The 23,553-nt window shown below is 51.9% G+C and overlaps 1 protein-coding gene across 1 annotated transcript in view; it reads right to left on the bottom strand.

The window, feature by feature from the left end:
* Positions 1-8,443: 8,443 nt before the first annotated feature.
* The window catches only part of WDFY3 (WD repeat and FYVE domain containing 3), a 277,239-nt gene continuing 262,129 nt past the window's right edge, over positions 8,444-23,553 (bottom strand). Inside the window, exons 62-68 of the mRNA XM_056111481.1 lie at positions 21,867-22,046; positions 20,277-20,459; positions 18,815-18,911; positions 15,757-16,059; positions 14,706-14,817; positions 13,766-13,963; positions 8,444-11,883 (exon numbers count right to left, since the gene is read on the bottom strand). Of these exons, the coding sequence (XP_055967456.1) occupies positions 11,760-11,883; positions 13,766-13,963; positions 14,706-14,817; positions 15,757-16,059; positions 18,815-18,911; positions 20,277-20,459; positions 21,867-22,046 (1,197 nt within the window). The 3' untranslated portion in view covers positions 8,444-11,759. The remainder of the gene's footprint in view (positions 11,884-13,765; positions 13,964-14,705; positions 14,818-15,756; positions 16,060-18,814; positions 18,912-20,276; positions 20,460-21,866; positions 22,047-23,553) is intronic.

The raw sequence follows: 23,553 nt of genomic DNA, 5'->3' as shown, positions 1-23,553 counted from the left end.
CACAGTTGGGAGACACGCTGGAGTCATCTGCCGCCTCCTGAGCATCACGGTCACTCGGCTTCTCTCCTGGACTGGCCGGGGACTTTGGGGTCGCCGAGCGTGGGCATCTGTACTCACTGAGATGGAAAACAGCCGGGGCCCGAACGACATCGTGGAGGTCGGCCCTTCAGCCCACCTGGGAGACGGTCACAGGTGCTTGGCTGTGGTCTCTGCAGAAGGCTCCGGGCTGGGGTGGGGGTAGGGGCGGTGGGGGGAATGTCCCAAGCAGGACAGAGGCCCAACAAGCGTGCGCCAAGGCCAGTGGCTCTGCAGACTGTCATTGTCACTTTCTTCCCAGATACCTTCTTGGAAGCTTTAGAAATCGGCCTGTCTCTGAGGATGTTTTCTTTTGCTCTGGGGGGGGGGGGGGGGGGGCGCACCTGATGGTTTTTCCTGGCTCTGTGTCAGGGGACCCTGTGGTACAGGGGCTGGAGACTCCTGGAGACTACTCCTGTGCGAAGCCTGTGAGATCCCTCCACCCTCAGACACTTTGTTTTGTTTTGTTTTGGGTCACACCTGGCGGTGCTCAGGGCTTACTCCTGGTTCTGCTCTCAGGAATCACTCCTGGTGGGCGTGTTCAGGGAACCCTATGGGACGTCAGTAATTGAACTGGGTCAACCACATGCGAGGCAAACTCTCTGCTGTGCTATTGCTCTGCCCCCGACTCCTCTAATGAGAGCTGGAGTTCAGGGGTCGTTTGGAGCTGTCGCTAAGAACAAAATCCAGTTCAGTAGTTCTGCCAACGTTAAACAGTTGATCTAGCAATTATACTCCCGAGGTGTGTGTCTGAAGAGCAGGCCCAGGCATGAAACTAACTCTCACGGCAGCATGAGCCCTGCAGGAACGGAACCAGTGAGACGCCTATCAAGGAGGGCGCAGCTAGGGAGAATAGGGCCCATCGGCACAGACGAGACCGGTATGCAGTGGGGAAGTTCTGCTAGCTGCTGTGCTGTGGGTAAATCTCCAAAAAAAAAAAAAAATTCTGTTAAATGCAATAAAGAGGGGCTGGAGTGATAGCACAGTGGGTAGGGCATTGGTCTTGCATGCGGCCTACCCAGGTTCGATTCCCAGCATCTCATATGGTCCCCTGAGCACTGCCAGGGGTAATTTCTGAGTGCAGAGCCAGGAGTAAGCCCTGTGCATCGCCAGGTGTGACCCGAAAAGAAAAGAAAAGGAAAAAAGAGAAAGAGCACAGACTGCTAATTCCATTGGAATTCGTCATCCCAGCTGGGCAGAGCAGGAGGCTGGAGACAGACAAGGCGGATGTTTGCCAGGGGTGTTGCTGGGGAGGAGAATGGGAAGTAGCTGCGAATAGCCAGAGGTTTCTTTGGAGTGATGAAAAGATTCTAAACATTAGCTCCCTAATGGTGCTGGCTTTGCATGTGGCTGACCCGGATTTGATCCCCAGCACCACGTGATCCCCTAGAGTCGTGGGGTCACTCCTGAGCACGGAACCTGGGGTTGCCCCGAAGAACCTCAGCGTGCACCCCGAACCGTACTCCCTCAAAAAAAAGTTAGATTCTGCCGAAAGCTACACTGCTCTATAAATGTGCAGAAATACACTGAATTGTACCTTTTCTGCCAAAGACATTGATGTGAATCATAGGCCAATAAAGATATTTAAAACTGATTTGAGAGTCTGTAATGAAAGGATGAGGGTCTGGAGCCTTGAGGGGTGTCCTGAATACTGAAGCCACCCCCTCTGCATGCAGGAGACTGGGGGCTCATATCCCGGCTCTCTGCAGCCCCCACCCCTGCAGGGAGGGATCCTCCCAGGAAGGAGGGCGCACCTGGAGGCCAGAAGGGGCCAAATGCTCACACTCAGGCTCCAGTGATTGTGGTCACCAGGATCCAGGCATGTGGCATGCGACATAGGGATGGTGAGTTAAGACATGATTGTCACCCATTGCCTCTTTTGCAAACCACAACACCCAAAAGGAAAGAGAGAACAGAGGGGAATGCCCTGCCACAAAGACAGGGTGGGATGGGGGGATGGGGGGTGGGAGGGATACTGGGATCCGTGGTGGTGGGAAATGGGCACTGGTGGAGGGATGGGTATTTGATCATTGTATAATTGAAACCCAAGCACAAAAATGTGTAAGTCTGCAACTTTACCTCATGATGACTCACTAATAAAAATTTAAAAAAAAAAGATTGCACCTAAGGCTGGGCTGGAATCACAAGACAGGAGGAAGGTGCTTTGTCTGCATCTGACTCTGATCTATCCCTGGCACCCCATAGGGCACCCCCCCACACACACCCCGAGCTTGCCAGGAGTAAGCCCTGAGCACCACAGGGCATGACACAGACAAAAGAACACAAGAAAACAACACCCCCCCTCCCCCGCCACACACACACTCTCAGACCGGCAGATAGTATGAAAATTGAAGGTGCTTACTATTAGGCTAGGTGAAACGAGCCAGTCACAGGACAGAGCCCCAGTCCACTCACAGGAGTTTTTCCCCAAGCGCTTGGGCAGCTGGAAGCGGAAGTGACAGGATGGTCTCCACAGGAACGAAGTACTATTAGTATCCTCCTAACACCGGGATGGGTCTCAGTGTCCAGCACATGCGCTGCCTGGGTGGGGACCTGGATTTAATTCTTGGCATTAAAACAAAAAGCCTGTTATGAAAAATGAACTTGCTAGCGATCTGAGGCCCAACCTCATGGCTAGTGAAGCCTTTACAGTTGACTTGCTGGTAAAGAGGTGAGGTCCCAGGCTAGACGTCCTCTCTGAGGTAACAGTGCCCAGTGGGAGACTGGCCTAGTGGACAAGCGGACAAATGCCTTACCCCACTCAGATGAGCAACTGCAGCCCCTGCTGTGAGCAACAAAGACCCCAATGCCGGCCTCCATGGAGCTTACCAAGAGGCCCCACTGACCTTTTGCCTTTCACTCAGCTGACATGAGTTGAATCTTCAGCGTCCAATAAGGTCCTCCCCGCCCTGACAGGAATAACTCCTGGGCATCGCTGGGTGTGGTCGCCAAACGAAAACAAGCAAAAAGTATAGACAGACACCCCAACAGACAGTCCTCTGACTCAAGATAGAATGATGTTAGAGATAAGCAAATGCATGTTCTGGGCAGATGTGTCTCCACATTTTAAAGGAAGAAGTTAAAAAAAAAATCAATGATGAGAAATTCACACAAAACAAGAGAATAAGGTAGGAAAACTTTGGCAAACACCCCAGAACTTAGTGCAGGGAAAGGTGGGGTGTGGGGAACAGTTCCCGTAGGAACTCTCTCCCGGAAAAGACGGATTTCTGTGGATTAGGAACTAACGGATCAAAGGATGAGAGGGTGAACTGGTTGGTATGCCAGTGAACATTGCGGAGCTGAGAAAAGCGAACATTTGTGCTGAATTCGAAACTCCGAGTAGAACGGACCGACTGGGAATTCAGTCACAGAGACTGGCGTGGAGGTAGGCCGCGCCCTGGCAGCTTAGAAAGTTCTTGCTTGAGGAGGGTGATTATTTTTGAGTTTGGGGCCACACCTGACAGTGCTCAGGGGCCACTCCTGGTGGTGCTCAGGGGATCATATATGGTGCTGAAGATCAAACCCGGGTTGGCCGCTTGCAAAGTGCCTTACCCCTGAAATATTTCTGTGATTCTCAATCTTAAAGACCTCGATGAATATTTCACAGCACACACACACACACAATGACTTTAAGAGTAGGAAAAAGAACTGAATGTAATAAATTATTGTGAACAATTTTACAAAAATTAAATTAAAAAAAGTAGGAAAAAGAATCGGACACAGGTGAATCCAAAGTCAAACCACAGACACGCTTGCTCAATTGCTTTAGCGGAACTTAATGTCTTTCTTTGGCAGAATCAGCCTGCAAAACCAGGCAGACCACCCTTAAGTTTACCACCAACAGGTTTGTCTGTGTTCTGAGATTTACGTCTCTCATCAGATAAGAAAAGAAGTAGTTTTTCTTTTCTTTTCTTTTTTTTAATGTTTTATTTTGTTTTGGGGCCACACCTGGTGACACCCAGAGCCCACTCCTGGCTCTGCAATCAGGGATCAATCTTGTTGGTATGTGGGGAACCGTACAGGATACCAGGGTTCAAACCCAGGTCAGCTGTGTGTGAGGCAAATAGCTCTACCCTCTGTACTATTGTGCAGACCCCAGGAGTAATTTTTATTAGTGGAAATAATCATTTTAGGGTATAATTTTTATTTCAGGTTTTTTTAGTTACAAGGGCCCCTTCCTGACTCAGCCCGTGGGGGGGGAGGGTCCTTCGCGGTGTAGCAAAGACCCCTGGGCCCCAACTTGCAAAGCATGTGCTCCACCCCCTGAGCTAAGTCACCTGCCAGGTGAACTGATTTTCTCGAAATCACTCTGACCTCTGCTCTGGAATTCAGCCGGCTACTTTCTTTGTTGAGCAGGAAGTGTGATTGCTGGAGGCCAAGGTTGAAGTTCAAATACTTTATCTTCGTGATAAAGCAGGGCATGGGCTGTACTATCACATCCTGATTCTATTTTCACTGCAGCCTTCAGAAGCAGTTGGGAAATGTGTACAGGAAACTGTCAGTGAAGTTTGATTTAGGGCTCAGGCAGTGATGGGGCGGAGCCGGGAATGAAATAAAACGCACCGAATGGGGGGGCTACAGGCATAGGACAGTGGGTAGGGCACTTGCCTGGCATGCAGCTGACCCCAGCTGGATCCGGGCACCTCATATGCCCCCCCACCCCCAAGCTCCCAGGAGTGATCCCTGAGTGCAGGGCCAGGAGTAAGCTCTGAGCACTGCTGGGTGTGGTGGTCAACTAATAATAATAATAATAATAATAATAATAATAGTAGTAGTAGCACTGTAGTACTGTTTTCCCATTGTTCATCGATTTGCTCGAGCGGGCACCAGTAATGTCTCACAACAAATTGAGAGACTTGTTACTGTTTTTGGCACGGGGAGCTTGCCAGGCTTTGCCATGTGGGCGAGATATTCTCGGTAGCTTACCGGGCTCTCCGAGAGGGACAGAGGAATCGAACCTGGGTCGGCCGCGTGCAAGGAAAATGCCCTACCCGCTAGTAATGAAGCAAAATCAAAAGCACCAAACATCTTGGTGACTTCAGTTCCTTGTGTTCTGTGTGTGGGAGTGTTGGCAGGAAGATTTCCAGAATTGTTCCCACATTTCCTGCCTTTCACTGCCCACAACCAGAAAATCTTGCAAGATTTGTTTCTTTGTGTTGGGGTCACAGACAGCAGTTGCTGGAGGGTCAATACCAGCTTTAGTGCTTTTGTGTGTGTGTGTGTGCGTGTGTGAGGGGGGTCACTCCACAATACCAGGGATCAAAGTGGGGTCAGCCACATGTTAGGCCATATACACCAGCTTTAATCTTTGTACTCTGTTTCCAGCCCCTTAAGAATGTTTTAATGTGTCGTTACTTTTATATTCAGATTTCCAAATTCACAGTAAAATATGCAGTGCAATATGCACAGTATACTCGCCATGAAATACCTCTTTCCAGAATGAATCCTATGTGTCACCAAAAAAAGAAAAAAAAAGAAACAACTTACACAAGTGCCTCAGATGCCAGGGACCCAGCCCTGTTCGACCCAGCTGTTACCAATGTATGTTAGTCAGTAGACCCGAACCTAGGAGGAATTAGCAACACTTGGCGTGATCAGAATGCATGCGATATTTTTGTTTGTTTGGGGGCATACCCTGCAGTGTCCAGGCCTTATTTCTGGCAGTGTGTTTAGAGCTTATTCCTGGCAGGCTCAAGGAACCTGAATGTGAAAGGCAAATGCCCTGTCCACTGTATGGTCGCACGGCACCTATGAGTGTGATTTTTTTTTTTTGGCTTTTTGGGTCACACCTGGCGATGCTCAGGGGTTACTCCTGGCTCTGCACTCAGGAATAACTCCTGGCGGTGCTCGGGGGAGCATATGGGATGCCGGGAATAGAACCCAGGTGGGCTGCGTGCAAGGCAAACGTCCTCCCCGCTGTGCTATCGCTCCAGCCCCCATGAGTGTGATTTTTAAGATGTGATTTGAGGCTGAGAATTACCAGTGTGGCCCAGCCCTGCTGAGTGAGATACTCTCCCTCCACATGCCTTCGCACAAACTCAGAGCCACTGCAGAGATGCATCTGCGACGATCTACAGATCCGTGGGTGACTGGGAACCTTGCTCCTGAATGAGGCGGGTGCAGCCTGACGGTTTCTATGGCTGCAAACCCTGCCCGGTACTTCTGCGTCTGGCTCACAGTCTAGGGGGGCGGGGGTGGGTACTGAGATGCTTCCAGGGCCCTTATGAATGGGGACTATTTTTGCCACACTGAAACCCTCTCAGCGCTTGCATTGAAACCTGCACTGAGCTGAGACAGTCTCCATCAAACTACTGGAGGATAAACAGGCTGGGTGTGGTCCAGCCCCTACCTCCACCTCCCCAGGCCCCCCCACCCAAATTCTCAGTTTTTATTTCTACTGGTATCTTCGAACACACAAACACTAGCAATTAGGAACTTCCGGTGGTTTTTAAGGACCAAAACGCCCAAAGAGGGAGCAGTCTTATAGATCCATTCTCCCGGGCAGCTGTTGAATTGGGAAAACCTGGTGTCTACAGGGAGCTCAATAGGGGTTCCCGAAGTTTACCGACCCAAGAAAGCTGCAGCTTCAGAGGAAATTCAGGGCTCTCCTCTCTAAAGCACCGAGCTTTCTCAGGCAGAGCTCGGAGTCAGTTCGAGCACAGGTCAAAAGGACAAATAACTCCAAGTTTAACGGTGGGTGTATGGGGTGGGCTGGGGAACGAGACCAATGAGGAGGTGAAGACTAATTCTATTCCGTCAGACTCGCTTCCCCTGAGATGCCTGAGGGTCAAAGGAGGGATGAAGAGAAGCCAGTGGCCAGACTGGAGAGCGTTTGCACGTTTGTCCTTTTGATTAAGTAAAATGGTGGGATTGGCAGGATGCTGAGTCACTCCCAGTGGTGCTCAGGGGCTACTCCTGGCACTACCTGGGAGCAGGCAGTGTACAAAGCATGTGCTACAGCCCTGGGGTTCTCTCTGATCCCTGGACATTTGTCTTTACCACCCTGACGGAGTGTCCGCAGTTGAGAATCTTTAATTCCCAGACAAGCGCAGCTCACCTGTTGGTCTTTAGAACCGTGTGCAGTGTGACGCTCAGGGCCTGGGGTTGGCTAGGTGTGGCCATCTGCAGGTGATTTTTTTTTTTTAATATTGTAGAAATGGTCACTGTCTCTGGCTGGAATGACATTACAGTGGGGAGGGTGCTTGCCTTGCACATGGCCGACCTGGGTTCAGTCCCCGGCATCCAATATGGTCTCTTGAGCCCGCGAGGAGTGATCCCTGAGCATAGAGCCAGGGGTAAGCCCTGAGAACTGCCAGGTGCATCTCCCCACTGCTCCCTCCCCGCCCCCCCCCCCAAAAAAAAAGAAATAGAAATGGTCACTGTCCTGTAAGTTCTTGGCATTCGTCTCTTTTGGTGCTGAAGGAACCCCACCCAAGAAGTAACAGTGTGACAGCTGAGTGAGTCCCACAAACATGACTGCAGAACATCCCTCCGAAAGCCTGGTGGTTAAAAGTGGATCAAACTAGAAGTGGAATCATTGGGCTGGGATTGTGGCTCAGTGGTATGCATGTTTGAGCCCACATGGGGGCGGGCAGCGGGAAACGCAGTGAGGTGAGATGTGTTATTCTAGGCACAATAGCCTCAAAATTCGAAGTCTGATATTTAAGCTTCAAAATGAACAGGGCAAGAGGAAAACTCAAGTGACTGAAAGCAACCATAATAATCTACTTGCAAAGTGTTTTGTTTTTCCCCTTTACTTGGAACCTAATAATCAACTACCAATAAAAATTACAAACCAGGGCTGGAAGAGCAATAGTACCGGGGGGAAGGGGCTTTCCTTGCACACGGCTCACCCTGATTCGATCCCTGGCATCCTGTATGGTCCCCCAAGCACTGCCAGGAGTGATTCCTGAGTGCAGAGCCAGGAGTAAGCCCTGAATGTCGCCAGGTGTGGTCCCAAAGCAAAACAAAGAAAGCCCAAACTATCCGATGTGGTTTGCTTCTTGTCGGTTCATTCATGTTTGAGGGTTTTTTCCCCTTAGGCTCTCGCCTCTTTGGAAGTGTTCAGGTTTGCACTCAGGAACCCCACCCAAGAAGTAACAGTGCGACAGCTGAGTGAGTCCCACAAACATGGCTGCAGAACATCCCTCCGAAAGCCTGGTGGTTAAAAGTGGATCAAACTAAAAGTTGAAGCCAGAACCCAGAGGCCAGCATCTCTGCAAGCAGGGACCCCGAGAGCAAGACTTCTGGAAGAAGTTCACACCAGAAAAGAACTACGCAAAGTCTAGGGAATGACAGGCCCTCGGTTCGGTTGGGTTTGTCCTTCCCTGAAAAACTAGTCTTAAAAACAACTTTTTGTTGTTTTGGGTGGTAAATAGTAGGTGTTTATTTAAAATGAAAAAAGTACCTGGACTATTGCATTTAATCATGTAATTGTGTTACTCTACCTTTTTTTTTTGCATCAGAGACAGATATACAATAAACATTCAGTTATCACAGTTGCACACTATAGTAATTCTTCAGGCCTTTCACATCACCACCAAAGAACGGATATGGGGTTCTGCAGTATAGTACAAAAGTCCACAATCAATTCAGTCTTAGCCAGTATCTTCAATTTACTTCTGTTGCTGTACAAATAATTGGCCATTACTAGGGCTTACAAGTTAATAACAGGACAAAAAAAATATACATTGCACTGACACAAAAAGTCAGCTGTGTTAATAGTCATGCAACAAGTAACCAAACTTGCTGAAATTAAAAATACTTTCTAAAAACAGTTTTAACGGCATAAATATTTTATACACACTTCATTTACCCAAACAAAATGTATTTAAATGATACAAAGCAAAAAATAAGTTTCTACCAACTTTATACATAAGAAAGTGCAAAATAACTTATCTAGAGAGTTGCTATTACCCAGACAGATGGTTGTGACGGTAGCTCTTCTTCTCTTCCAAAGCGTGACACTACAGCCGCGGACGATACAGAAATGTTAGAACACCTGGATGAAGAAATGGATGCATGGGCGGATGGACGGGTGGATAGACGGACATACAGATGGGTGGCTGGCTGGCTGCATCAATGACTGAACTACACAGGTCAGGCAGAAGCCCCGTGAGGTACTCTGAAGAATGGAGACCACACAAAGGTGGACGTACATGCTAAGAATATTTGTTGGTAGACAGAATTCCATGGAACAGAGAGCCAGAGGAACAACTTCGACACGTGTGTGAGTGCGTGTATGTGTGAGTGATCGGTGATTTCTGCTCTGAAACACACATGGAAAGGAACCCCACCAAATGAGACAGTTGCCCACAGAACCAGCTGCCAGAGGAAATACTATGAGGAAAGTTTCGGTTTCCACCTTCTAGTTACGGAAGTTGCGTTGGAACGTCTTGAAAGTGTTCATCCCGTATAACTTTATCCTTACACAGAGGAATCACCTGGAAGTCACTAGACACACATTCATATATTCAAGTCTTTAAAGAACACCTCTGCCATTGGGTTTGGGGTAAACATGATTCGGGAACAAAAGGAGGACGCTTCTTTGAAAAAGTGTAGAATAACACTGCTACACCCCGCCCCCCGCGCGGGCGGGGGGCAGAGCCCACGGTTCCGTGCTAGCACAATTCCCACGAACGGTCGGACGTCAGCATGATTTCTCAGGACTGATTTGATGGTGGTGGTGGTGGGGGAGAAAAGAATCCCGGGGAGGAGGGAGACCCAGAAAGGAAACCGGAACGCAACTTGTCTTCGAGTTAAAGCGTCAATGCCAATCATCCTTCTGTTAACAAGGACACCTGAACCTTTTGAAATGGAAGTGTTGGAATCAATTTTGATATGTGATCATAAAGAGACTGGAGGCTCACACCTTCGGTAAAGAAAGGTTTGAATTTAGTAAGCATAAGGCACTAAAGCAGCCTTTAGAGTCTTCTCTTGGAGACCTAGATTTCAGGAAGAACAAATTTGTCCCGAAGCTGGTTTCAGCCCGTTAGGTACGAGATTACTGCTATACCAATGCCTAGGAGTTCTGAAGATCCGTGAGGATGCGTGTGCATATCTGTGCATTTTAGTGCATAAGGGTGCCTGTCACCAGGACCTAAGAGATGGAGGGTCGGGAAAAGCGAAGCCACTGTGCTCTCGGATGGCTTCTGTCCTGCGACGTCGGTTCCTCTCTCGGCCACCAAGGAGTCGACAAGTTTCAAATCACAGGGCTTTTAGGATTGCTCATAATATCATCACTAAATATCTGAAAATGTTAAAATCTAGATTAATTGTTTCATTTGCTTTATATATATATGTATATATATGTACATAACACACATTTTTAAAAAAATTCCACCCCCAAAGCCTGTCCTCTGTAAACGGAACCTCTCTCAGCCCCCAGCAGCTAGTTTAGTCTCCCTGGATTTGCGTGTTCTGTATCCAACTTGTAGAACAAATTAAATAACTAAATATTAAAATACTGTAATTATATTCATAGCAAAAACAAAAAAATAGACATCGATACAGTATAAATCTCACTGTTCTCAGGTAGATGGCATTAAGTGGTCAAGGTTGATTTTTTCCGAAGCAGTTCCGACATGATCCAGTTTTACAACAAGGTCTATAGGTTAGTTCTGTACACTCGTTTCTTTTTTAAATTATTTTTTTCATCCTTTTTTTTTTTTTTTTGGAAAATAAGCGCAAGTAGAACGTTAGTGTCGACACAGACACACACTTCTTATGCTCTATGCGAGAGAAGCTAATTTGGGTTACATGCAAAATGTTCCCAGTAGCTGAGGCGGGGCGGCTTCCTGCTCTGTGGCCATGGTCTCTCCCCCGCCGGGCCACACATCAGTCCACACGGGGCTCTCCGGGGGCCTGGGACGGAAGAACAACACTGAGGTGGTGTGCCGCCAGGTGCAAGATGCCCAAACGTTTCCGGGGGCTCTTGTGGCCGGACGCTCACTCTCCCACACCGTTTCCTAGAGAAGGTCCGTAGGTTTTTGGTTATTAGCCTAGTTTACACGCAGATACACTGTGAGCCACGTGAGAGGAAGGACGTCGGGCACACGGGCTGGGTTGGGAAGCGGGGAAGGGGAAGGAAAAAAAAAGACCACAGATAATGTCTCGGAGGATTTAAAAAAACATATTTATAATTAGTGAGTGAGGGGTGTCAGACAAACCGTAGGGCGTTCATCAGAGTTAGTGGTTTTGTTTGAAGTCTCATGTTACAAGCAGTTTAAGTCCTTATTTAGAAAAAAAAAAAGGCCTTTTTACCTATTTACAATATACACAGTTCCTTGCAAAGAAGTCAGATTTACAACCATTTTCTAAAAGCCTTTTTTTTTTTTTTGAGTGGCGTTGGATTTTTCCAAATAAGAATGAGGAAACTCTACAAAAATGAGACGTGAGAAAAAGAGAACGGGGGGAGTGCGGGCTTGCTCTTGGACTCAGTTACTGCCCAGAGGGGAGGAGTGGAATCCACAGCGCTGTTTGTTCGAGGAACCACCTCAGGTGTGTCTTGTGCTGTTCGCCCCGTGCCGTCGGCCCGTCCGTCCGTCCGTCCGTCTGTGCGCACCGCGGCCAGCTGCAGAACGAGCCCCTCCGCGCCGTGAAGAGACGTGTAAACGGAGACGGTTGGGAGCCCCTCCGGCGGCACGTTCGAGACCGGGGCCCGGGCTCCCACGGGCCAGGTCGCATCAACAATTTCGAGGCCCGTCTTCTGCACCCCGCTCGTGCTGCAGGTTGTAGTAACAGTTCTGGCAGACGCGCACGGGAGAGGAGATCTTCAAGCGCTTGATTTCTGACTGGAACCGACTGCACCTGAGGAGAGGCGGATGCTGCGTCAGGAGGGGCCTCCCCCAGCTCGCACCCCGCACCAAGGGACACCTCCTATGAGTGACGGGCAGTGGGGAGGGCGCTGGCCTTGAGGCACCCGGTAGGGTCCCCGAGCCCCGCCAAGAGTGATCCCTGAGCACACACAGAGCTGGGAGGAAGCCCTGAGCAACTGCTGTGTGTGGCCCCCAACCAAATATCTGTGTGAAACCAAGGAAGCCATCTGTTTCCCCGAAGAGAAGGAATATCCAAGGGTCCCTAACCCCCGACAGAGGGACGCAGCGGAGACCTGACGCTGACCAGCGCGGGGAGCTTCTCTGGTCCCACCCACCTGGGTTCCCCCCTGGATCGTCACCGTTTTCTCAGAAGAAAACTTACTGCCCATTTCCCAGCATACTATATGGTCTCCCGAGCACTGGCAGGAACAATTCCTGAGCGCAGAGCCAGGAGTAACCCCTGAGCATTGCCGGGTGTGAGCCAAAAAGAAAAAAAAAAGAATTTGGAGCATTGTAGCTCTGGCAGGAGGTGATGGAGTAGACCAATGCTATCCTTTCTGGAGAGATTCGGCCACTTCCAGTTAAGCTCAAGCCTGCGTTCATGAGGGGATCCATTCCCTTCTGAGGGGTCTCCTCAAGGGAACTCTAGTTCATGTACTATGAGGGTGTTTATAAGGATATGCTCTGCAACACTCCTTTTGTAGCCCTGAGAAAAAAAATTCCTACGGGTCTAGATAAATTCTACTATACTTGTACAATAAAGTATCTGACAGCACTTAAGATAAGTCGGGTGGAATAAGACATATCTGTGGTAATGGACTTCAAAAACAACCTTCTGTGGGGAAAAAAGAAGTTCTAGAGTGTTACAGGGCTGCAGACGACATGCAGATCAGAAAACACAAAAGAAGGGCTGAACAGATAGCATGGCAGGGAGGGCGCTGGCCTTGGGTTTGATCCCTGGGACATCCCATGAGGGCCCCTGAGCCCCACCAGGAGTGATCCCGGAGTACAGAGCCAGGAGTGAGCCCCAACACAAAAGAAACAAGGAAAACACAGAATAGCGTTATTCTACATATTCTGGATGGACAGGCATAAGCGTGATGGGCGCAGAGTTGCGGGGGTGGGGGAAAGGGACCGAATTAATAGCATCTTCTGGGGCAGTGACGGGCCAGCAGCCCTGCCCATTCTGGGTCATGAGGGGTGACCAGGCAGTGGTGGATGATAGATACCCTTAATTTCCAACAGGAATGAGATGTCTCATGGATGGCCAGGAAAGAGACAAAGTGAGGACTGGCGTGGTCTGGCACTGGAGTGTGGGGTCACTAAGACTCGTAGGGAATGGGGGTGTCGGAATGGACGGTCCTGCGTGTGGGGGTCACCGAGACCCGGGGTAGTGGACAGCCCCTACATGTGGGGGTCACTGAGACGCGGGGGAATGGGGGTGTTGGAAAAGACAACCTCACATATGGGGGTCACTGAGACGCGGGGGAATGGGGGTGTTAGAACGGACGGTCCTGCGTGTGGGGGTCACTGAGACCTGGGGGAGTGGGGGTGCCAGAACGGACAGCCCCTACATGTGACGGTCACTGAGACGCAGGGGAATGGGGGTGTTGGAACAGGCAACCTCACATGTGGGGGTCACTAAGACCTGGGGGAGTGGGGGTGTCAGAACGGACGGTCCTGCATGTGGGGGTCACTGAGACCCGGGATAGTGGACAGCCCCTACATATGGGGGTCACTGAGACGCGGAGGAATGGGGGTGTTGGAAAAGACAACCTCACATGTGAGGGTTACTAAGACCTGGGGGGAGTGGGGGTGCCAGAATGGGTGGCCCTGCGCGTGGGGGTCACTGAGACCTGAGCCGGCCTACTTACTTCTGGCAGAAGAGCTGCCCGCAGTTCCTGCAGTGATGCCGCCGCTCGGTGAGCGAGAAGCGCACGGCGCAGCCCGAGCAGCTGTCACCGCCCTCGTCCTTCACCCAGTGGTCAGCCGCCGAGCGGCCTGGCTGGTCGCTCACGGACCAGCTGAACACGCGGCCGCGACTGTCGCCCACGAGGATCCGGCTGTGGTCCCTGCGGAGACAGGGCATGGAGTTCGCGCGTGGCCGGGGCCCGGCTGCCCCTGGCCTCTCCAGGCTGGGGGGCCCGGACGGTGCTGGGACCAGGTTTGCACACACAGACAGACACAGGGTGAGCCCAGGCTCCCACTCCAGGCTCCTGGGAGAGAAGCCGCTCTCAGGGTCTGGTTTCCTTCTCGTTTGAAATTAAAACCCTTTCCTTGGGGCTGGAGCAATAGCAGAGTGGGTAGGGCATTTGCCTTGCACGTGGCCAACCTGGGTTCGATTCCCAGCATCCTATATGGTCCCCCGAGCATCGCCAGGAGCGATTCCTGAGTGCAGAGCCAGGAGGAACCCCTGAGCATTGCTGGGTGGGACCCCCCCCCCCCCCCCCCCCCGCTCCAAAAAAAAACCCAACCAAAAAATAACAAAAGCCCCTTTCTTTCTCTGTGCAAAAGAAAGCCTGTTTTCCAGGCTGGAAACACAGTATGGGGTGAAGGTGCTTGTCTTGGGGGTTGGGCCTCTCCCAGTGGGAAGCACCGAGACACAGCTGTGACCAGAGTTAAGTCACTGTGCGATGTTAACAGCAGGTGCACTGCTCTACTATTCAAACACAGAGGGATCACCGTGACCACAAAGGATGCTGTCCGTGGTCCTGCAGCATCAGGAGAGGCCCCCAGGACAGGGTGAATCCCGAGAAGGGCCCAGAGTGGCCTCCACCCCGCCCCCCACTCCCCAACTCTGGGCCCTGGTCGTACTTGGAGACTCCCAGCGCGGTGATCTCGGCGGGGTGCGCGTTGTCCTTGCGGTCGAAGGCCGTGTGCATGGTGAGCTTACTCCGGAACACCAGTTGCCGCTCCCACCGGTACCCTGCAGGGGAAGTACGAGACGGGGCTGACCAAGGCCAGGGGCTGACCAAGGTCGGGGGTGGGCGGCCTTTGGCAGGAATCCCCTACACTGGAGCTCTCAAACTCAGGTCCCCGGGACACGCTCTTCCCACGGCTGCTTGACTTCTGGGCGGGAGCGGCTCAGTGACAGGTAAATCTAGCCTCACATCTGTCAGGGAAAGGGTCCCAAGCAGAGGCCAAGAGCTGAGAGGAAACATCTCCTGTGCAAGCCGATCTGAATCCTGTAGCAGACGATGCCGCTTCTAACTGCATCACGGGCAAAGTGACCCGGGGACTCGATCTTTTTTGTGCTGGTTTTGAAAGATGCTCAGGGCTTACACCTGGCTTGGCTCAGGGATCGCTCCTGGCGGGCTGGGGGCCCGGAACTCGGGGTTCACCATGTGCAAGGCGAGCTCCCTGCCACGCATGCTCCTCCCGAATGTGCTCTGAGTTAATTCTCTGTGACCTCTACCTTGCCTACTTTGCAAAGAGTTCACAAGTTCACATGTTCCTGGGCTGTGAACGCTATTTGCAGCGGGAGGCACCTTTTTAAAAAACAAAACAACAAAAAAATAAACAAAAAACCACCAGGAGGGGGCCAGAGCGATATACAGCAGGTTGGGCGTTTGCCTTGCATGCGGCTGATCCGAGTTCAATTCCCAGCGTCCCATACGGTCCCCCAAGCACTGCAGGGAGTAATTCCTCAGTGCAGAGCCAGGAGTGACCCCATGGGCATTGCTAGCTGTGACCCAAAAAGAAAAAAAGGAAACAACAACAAAAAAAACCACAACGAAGCAACACTGTAAACACTGGAGAGAACCTCGCGTCCACTCCCCCCACGAGCCTTCTCTGCGGTGCTCAGCACGGGGTGCGGGAAGCCAGGAGCTCCACCCCACCCCACCTCACCCCTGTGCCCGGTTACCTGGCTTCAGCCTGCTGTAGTTCCGTGCCTCGATGGGGTTGGGGTGCGGGTGGCTGAGGGGCCCCTCCGAGTAGTTGACGAATATGAAGCCGTCCTTCTCGTCCAGGCTGAGCTGGTCTGACCAGCGCCGGGACTCATCGGAGCCGCGGTCCGTGCACCAGGCGGCGGCCGCTCGGCACGAGGCCGCCCGGGGCCGGTGGCTGCCGCTGCCCGGCTGGCTGCCGCCGTCCTTGGGGTCGGGGCCGACGACGCTCTGCTCCTCTGCCTCTGAGTCGCTGCTGTCCTCGTCCTGGGCTTCGTGCCCTGTGAGGTGCCCGGGGTGGGCCGGGGGGGGGGGGGGGACAGAAGCCTCAGGGTCAGTCAGGCCCAGCTTTGTCCCGTCACCAGCTAAGACACAAAGCTAGTCCCAAAGCCGAGCGTCACTTAGCCACAGGAAAAGGAAATGACAACCATTCCTTTATTTATTTATTTATTTTTGCCTTTTGGGTCACACCTGGCGATGCACAGGGGTTCCTCCTGGCTCTGCACTCAGGAGTCACTCCTGACGGTGCTTGGGGGACCCTATGGGATGCTGGGAATCGAACCTGTGCTCTCGTTCTGGCCTCAATGATGAGCACTCCTACTTTCCGAGGGCATTGGGGGCAGGAGGGGATTTCACAAACGGGCGGCTTCCTCGGCACCTGCCTCCCTGCCCCGAGTCCCAAGCATGGCACTCTGTCTTTTAGTATCAGCCCAAAGTGACCGTTGCAGATTTTCTCAGACCCACTTCACACCTGCACCTGCTGTCTGGCCAGAGGGCACCCTGGGGTCCTCCCGCTGTGCCCAGCCCCACTCCCCACCCCTGCACTCCACCCCCTCACCTTCCAGGGCAGTGTCAGCCCTGCTTTCCAGAACCCTGGCCTGTCTCCCTCCCACACCTTCAACTGTCTTGTCCTTCAGCCAGAGTCAATCTCCTTGCCCCAAATTACTCTGGAAATTCTTTCTCCAAGATGGCTTAGGCAGGCAGGGGTAGGGGAGTCACTGAGGGAATCATTTATTGAGATGATTTTGTTGTTTTTACTTTTTTTTCCTGATTACTTTCCATTTCCTCGCCTCAATTTCCTACTCCCTTGCAAGAATCTACCTACTGGAGGGGAAAAAAATTTGTACGGAATCAGGTAGCCCTGTATCACTGTCCTCCCGTTGTTCATTGATTTGCTCAGGAAGGCACCAGTAACATCTCCATTGTGAGATTTATGACTGTTTTTTTGGCATGTCGAATACGCCACGGGGAGCTTGCCAAGCTCTGCGGTGCAGGCGGGATACTCTCGGTAGCTTGCCGGGCAGTCTGAGAGGGACAGAGGAATCGAACCCAGAATCGAATCAAATGCCCTACCCGCTGTGCTGTCGCTCCAGTGGTGAGCATAGCTGTCTGTACTTAGGTTAAAAAAAAAAAAAAAAGGAAGACCAAGAAAAGGTTTGCAAGAAAAAACTTGCAAAACCATTGTATCTCGTTTCAGCCAGGTCAGTCCTCTATCTGCCTTCCCTCTATTTCCTGCCTCTGGCAGCCGAGCTGCTGCTTGAGTGACTGGATTATCTTATTTTCCTCTTCCAACACCCTCTTGCAGCACTCAAGGAAAAGGCTTCCGCGTCCGGGGAACCGGTAACGGGCCTTCCCTATGCTCCGGGCCTGCACTCACTCACATCCCCAAAGGTTCCCATGAGCTCCTCCGGGCAGCACAAACACACAACGGGGAGGACAGACAGCTGCCCCTCTGTCTCGACTCTGGTTGACCTTCTACCCCCATCCACGGCATCCCTGTTCCCCACCTGAAAGGGTCAGAAGAGAAGAGGACGGGACCCCCTATCCCGTGTTGACACACCAGGGAACTGATGAACTGAACCTTTTATATTTTTTTTTGTTTTTTTTTTGGGCCACACCCAGCGGTACTCAAGGCTGACTCCTGGCTCTGCACTCAGGAATTACTCCTGGTAGTGCTCTGAGGGGATCAGATGAGTTGCCAGGGATGGAACCCGAGTTGGCTGTGTGTAAGGCAAGTGCCCTCCCCGCTGCCCTATGCCCTTATGCCAAATGCCCAGGGTGGCAGAGCTACAACTGACTGATACACACACTAAAATATACCGTGCATGGCTTTTTTTTTTTTTTGGTCTTTTCTGTTTTCTGGTTAAAAAAAAAAAAGCCAAAACTACTTTTGGTTTACAAAAGGCAAATAGCTCATATTTTTATTTATTTATTTATTTTGGCCTTTTGGGTCCCACCTGGCAATGCTCATGGGTGACTCCTGGCTCGGCACTCAGGAATCACTTCTGGCAGTGCTCAGGGGACCATATGGGATGCCGGGGATTGAACCTGGCGGTCAGCTGCGTGCAAGGCAAACACCCTCCCTGCTGGACTACTGCTCCAGCCCCAGCTCATGCATCTTTGATAAGATGTTTTTCCCCTTAACAACACCCTTGGAACTCTCCCTATAAGAACGAATCGCAGAGGGACAGTGAAGGTCCCCTGGAACACCATGTCCTTTCGGGGAAGTCGCCTGCCTTCATCTTTCTAAGTCACAGACATTCCGGGCCAGAGCAGATCTCGGCCCAGATCTTGCCCAGCCGGCCGGCGGCATTTCCTGTCGCTCTAGCAGAGAAGCCTCCTAGCTTCACCTAGTTTCACAGGAAGACGCTGAAGCGCTTCACAAATAAGAGAAAACGGGACCACCAGGCTCCAGCACCCACGGCCGCCCTCCTTGGGCAAGGGCTGGACCGCTCAGCCCATGGTACGTTCCTTGGCTCGGACGCAGAGCAGGGGGCAGACAGCAGGACTGGGCCCACAAACTGACAACCACGGGGCCCTCAGAGCTGCTTTGCATGTCTGAGGGGGGAAGCCCCGGCCTTTGGGAAGTCAAGGAGCTGCTGGCCTGGGCCAGTCTGCACCTCCCTTCCTACCCCTCCCCAACCTTCCCGCATGTGACAGCGACAGCAACAGCGACCCCAGCCCCAGGCTCGCGTTCACGTGAGCTGCCCCATGCGGACCACGGGAGCACCGGAGAGCAGTGTGGGAGGGCTCTACCTATTTGTGCTTCGGGACAGTCTTCCTGCATCTCAACGGCTTCCACGGGCTCAGGAGCCGGTGTTTCGGGAACCTGCAAGAATTCCATTCTCCAAAACTGTAAGTCAAGAAGGAGAGAGATTTAAAAAATAAATAAACGAGGAAGAAGAAGAAGAAAATAAACCCAGCAGTTAAGGATGTCAGGAAGCACGTGACATGCTGCCGGGTAGAGCCGGGTTTGGGGGCTGCAGAGATCATTTTCCTGCCAGGGTCTAGATCTCCCGGATCTTGAGAGGCAGCAGTGGGCCCTGTCTGTGGGACCCTGTCTGCATGGTGTCCCTTCCACTGGGGGCGAAAGGGTGCCACGGGGCAGGGAAAACCACCACAGGGGGGAACTGGGTCTGAAAACACGCTTCAGGGGCCGGAGGTGTGGCTCTGTGAGTTGTGTGAGGCCCTGTGCCCAACGCCCAGATCACTGGTCCCCCCCACCCCCCCAATCCTCCCTGGGGCTCAGAAAAACAACAACAGTCACGCAAACAACTTACTTCATCTGTCTCACCCCCGGAGAAACACCTCATGGTTCCACCAAGCCCAGTGTTCCCTGCGGCCTGCCCTGAGTCTCACACATGCCAATACGCCAACCAGACAGAGCGCCAGGAGGCAGAGAGGGAGCAGGGGCCCCGAGCTCACGTGTGTGTGTGTGTGTGTGTGTGTTAGAGAAATAGCAAGATCCCAAAATGCATGTGTGTGTGTGTGTGTGTGTGTGGCAGAGAAAGAGCAGGATCCCCAAATGCATGTGTGTGTGTGTGGCAGAGAGGGATCCCCGAATGCACGTGTGTGTGTGTGTGTGTGTGTGTCAGAGAAATAGCAAGATCCCAAAATGCATGTGTGTGTGTGTGTGTGTGTGGCAGAGAAAGAGCAGGATCCCCAAATGCATGTGTATGTGTGTGGCAGAGAGGGATCCCCGAATGCACGTGTGTGTGCGTGTGTGTGAGAATGTGTGTGTGTGTATGTGTGTGTGTGTGTGTGAGAGAGAGAGAGAGAGAGAGAGTGTGTGTGTGTGTGTCCAGCTGCTCTGTAAGGCCCCAGGCAGGTTCACCTGGGGAGCCAGCATGCTCAGATGCTCCTGCCTCTTACAGAGACCTGATGAAGCTAATGAAAACCCAAACAACAAACCCGCACAACCCGCCCACCTGAACGGGGGCCAAGGTGAGAAAGTGCCGGCTCTCTGCCGCCCAGGCCCAGCCCAAGGAAGGCGGGAACCGTCCAGCCCTAGACAGGGAACGCGCAGCCCCTGGGGGGCCCTGGATGCGCTTCCTTGCTGTGTGCTCCCTGGTAGGAACGAGATCATCCCTCCTTCTCCCAAGACAACACCCGCTGGGCCAAAAACCCACTCCGCAATGTGACTCTGGTGTGTAGCCACTGGGGAGAGGGCAGGGGAGCCATGTGTCAGTGGCCAGGGACTGACCCCGCCGAGACTCACCCGCACCACGCCGTCCGAGTGGCCGGTGACGATGACGTTCTGCGTGTCCCACTCGTTCATCTCGGACACGCAGCAGCACACGATCTGCTGGCTGCGGCCCGTGAAGGTGTTGACGCTCACCACCGGGTTCCCGTTGATGCTCCACACGTGGATGTGGGTGCCCGCGCAGGACACGATGTCGCCCTGGGGAGCAGGAGACGCCCGGCTCAGCTCTCAGAGCCTCCGGGCCGAAGGGGAGGCCGCGGGTGCGGGGATGGAGGTGGGAAGGCCGGCAGCCCCCACCCCAAGCACTCCCCGGGAGTTGGCTGGGCACCGTGTGACTCCGCTTGGGAAAGTGCACGGGGCCTTGGGCCTCTGTCCCCACAAGTTCCATTTGGGAAAACCTAGTCAGACTTTTCATTCCACTCCCTGGAATCTTACCCAGCGTCCTGCCGCCAGCCACCTCCCTGGCTGGAACAGAAATCGTTCCGTTCACACATAATCACTGTCTTTCTCTTCAAGAAACCAAGAGAGGAATCTCGGAACTTTGTTCCGATCCCATTTTTAACACCTCTATTCAATGTTAGGGGAATGAAGGGATTAAAAATGAAAGAAAAGGACAAAGGCAACAATAGAAACTGGTATGTAGGCTCTTCCTTTTTTTTTAGTTTTCTAAAGTTTTTTCTTTTTCTTTTTACTTTTTGGGTCACACCTGGCGATGCACAGGGGTTCCTCCTGGCTCTGCACTCAGGAGACCATATGGGATGCTGGGAATCGAACCCAGGTTGGCCGCATGCAAGGCAAATACCCAACCTGTTGTACTATCACTCCAGCCCCAAATGCGTTTATTTTACTCTTATTCATTTTTGTTTTCTTTCTTTGTGATAGCATTTGGGTAGGGCATTTGCCTTGCATGCGGTCGACCCGGCTGACCCAGGTTCGATTCCTGCGCCCCTCTCGGAGAGCCTGGCAAGCTACTGAGAGTATCTCGCCCGCATGGCAAAGCCTAGCAAGCTCCCCATGACGTATTCGATATGCCAAAACAGTAACAAGTCTCCCAGTGGAGAGGTTACTGGGCCCGCTCGAGCAAATCGATGAACAATGGGAGGACAGTGCTACAATACTTCTTTGTATAGAAGACATTTATATCTGAAATGAGATAGCCTTCATTTTGGTGCAATATCATCAATTAAAAAAAAAATCAACCAGCTCAATAACCATTTTTCTCTTGTTTTGGGACTCAAATGTTCTTTTCACTTTCTATAATAAAGAGTCTATAAAAATCTCATCGCAATCTTAACCTTCTTAACAAACCCTGCAAAGTCCCTGTTTTCAAAAGAGCCCACTCGCTCACATCTCGGCCTTGCTTGTGAAAGCAGGCAGCTGGGGATGGACAGAGCTCGTACTCTGGGTTACGAACTTTAACACTCACTCACTTTTGCCACTGCCAACATAAGTCAAGGACGGCGTGGTGGTTTTCTCCCCCTTCAATTGATTTCATGAAGCGGGCACCGAGCAGCTCTCGGAGAAGGGGGAAGGAATCCTGTGCTATTCACACCGGCCGAGCTAGAGCGTCCCCAAGGCTGAGCCCAGCGGCTCTCAGCTACTCACCGTCAATTCATTGATGCAGAGGGCGGACACGGGAGCGCGGTGGCCGCGGAGCTGGGTGAGGAACGACAGCTTGTTCAGGTCCCAGATGATGCAGGTGCGGTCGCGGGAGCCGCTGACGATGATGTGGTAGGCCAGGGAGGCGGTGGCACAGGTGACAGTGTCGGTGTGACCCAGCAGGGCCTAGAGGAGGAATGGGGACACAGGCTGGCCGCAGGCTCATGCTCCCGCAGGGGGGAAGGGGGTCCTCGATGAGGGGGAAGGGGACGATGTGTGGGGAATGACCTCCATGTGGGGGGAGGAGGGGTCAGGTTCATAACTGGTGGTGCTCAGGGAGCACTCCAGGCTCTGAGGAACTCTGCAAACCAGAATAAGAACGCTGCCTCGTGGCTAGGCCAGGCAGAGAAAGGGGACCCATGAAATGTGATGTGGGAATATGGTTATTTTGAAGACAAAGATTCAGATGACTAATTGGGCATTCTAGGCGTTTACTCTTTGAATAATGAGTTGGTATAGGTTTTTTTTTTTTTTTTTGCTTTTTGGGTCACACCCGGCAATGCACAGGGGTTCCTCCTGGTTCATGCACTCAGGAATGACTCCTGGCGGTGCTCAGGGGACCATATGGGATTCTGGGAATTGAACCCGGGTTGTGCCGCATGCAAGGCAAACGTCCTACCTGCTGTGCTATTGCTCCAGCCCCCGAGTTGGTATAAAGCTGTGCCCAAGGACCGTGATGTGGCAGGGGGCATGGCCTGCGTAGGGGACTGGGCTTGATCCCCAGCATGGCAAAGGACAAGGAACAGGGCTGGAGAGATCAGGACTGAGCTTGTGCTTTGCATGTTTTGGGAGCCCCGATTTTCAATCCTGGAAGCACACGCTCCTCCCCATGCCTGGCCAGGAGTGATCCCTGCATCTTCCCACAACCCAGGGCTGTTCTAGGGGTGAACCCAGATTACTGCCAGGTGTAAGACCAATGACAAAGCTTCGAATCATGCAGAACTGAAGCTACAGCTGAGTAAGTAAGTGTGCCTCTAAGAGTAGCGCGGGGATGTGTCTCAGCAACCCTGGGGTGGTACTTCAGGAGTACAGGGGACAAAAACTACGTGGGGGAATGAGCACACAGGGCCCGATCGCATGGAGTCCTCAGCCCTGGTAAATATCACCGCGGCTGCTTTTACACATCTGCATGATAGAAGAAAGCTTGCTGGCGACGTAAAAGAAAATGGCTTAAAAGAAAAGGATTCTCTTAAAATGAAAATGGCTTAAGTAGAAAAGGATTCTCGCTTCAAGCAGATTTGTAAGAGTCAAAAGGAGTTGTTAATAAAATCATCCCTGGTTCTAATAAATACATCTGTGAGATTCTCAGGTCCTTAAGTGTACAATAAATGAGAAGGAAACAAAACAAAATAAAAGGGTCAAAGATGAGGCATCTAACCGGAGTGACAATTAACCCGGAAAGGAACTATCAATTAACAAAGTATAATTTGGATGGCAAAAATTCAATTTACAGGGGCTGGAGCAATATCACAGCAAGGAGAGCGTTTGCCTTACATGCGGCCGACCTGGGTTTGATTCCCAGCATTCCATATGGTCCCCCAAGCACCACCAGGAGTAATTCCTGAGTGTAGAGCCAGGAGTAACCCATGTGCATCGCCAGGTTTGACCAAAAAAAAATAAATTGGGACAGGAG

The sequence above is a fragment of the Sorex fumeus genome, unplaced genomic scaffold (assembly GCF_029834395.1).
Source record: "Sorex fumeus unplaced genomic scaffold, SorFum_2.1 ptg000013l, whole genome shotgun sequence".
NCBI classification, from domain to species: Eukaryota; Metazoa; Chordata; class Mammalia; order Eulipotyphla; family Soricidae; genus Sorex; species Sorex fumeus.
Note: the sequence above shows the minus strand (reverse complement) of the source record. Positions and strands in the feature narration are given on the sequence as shown.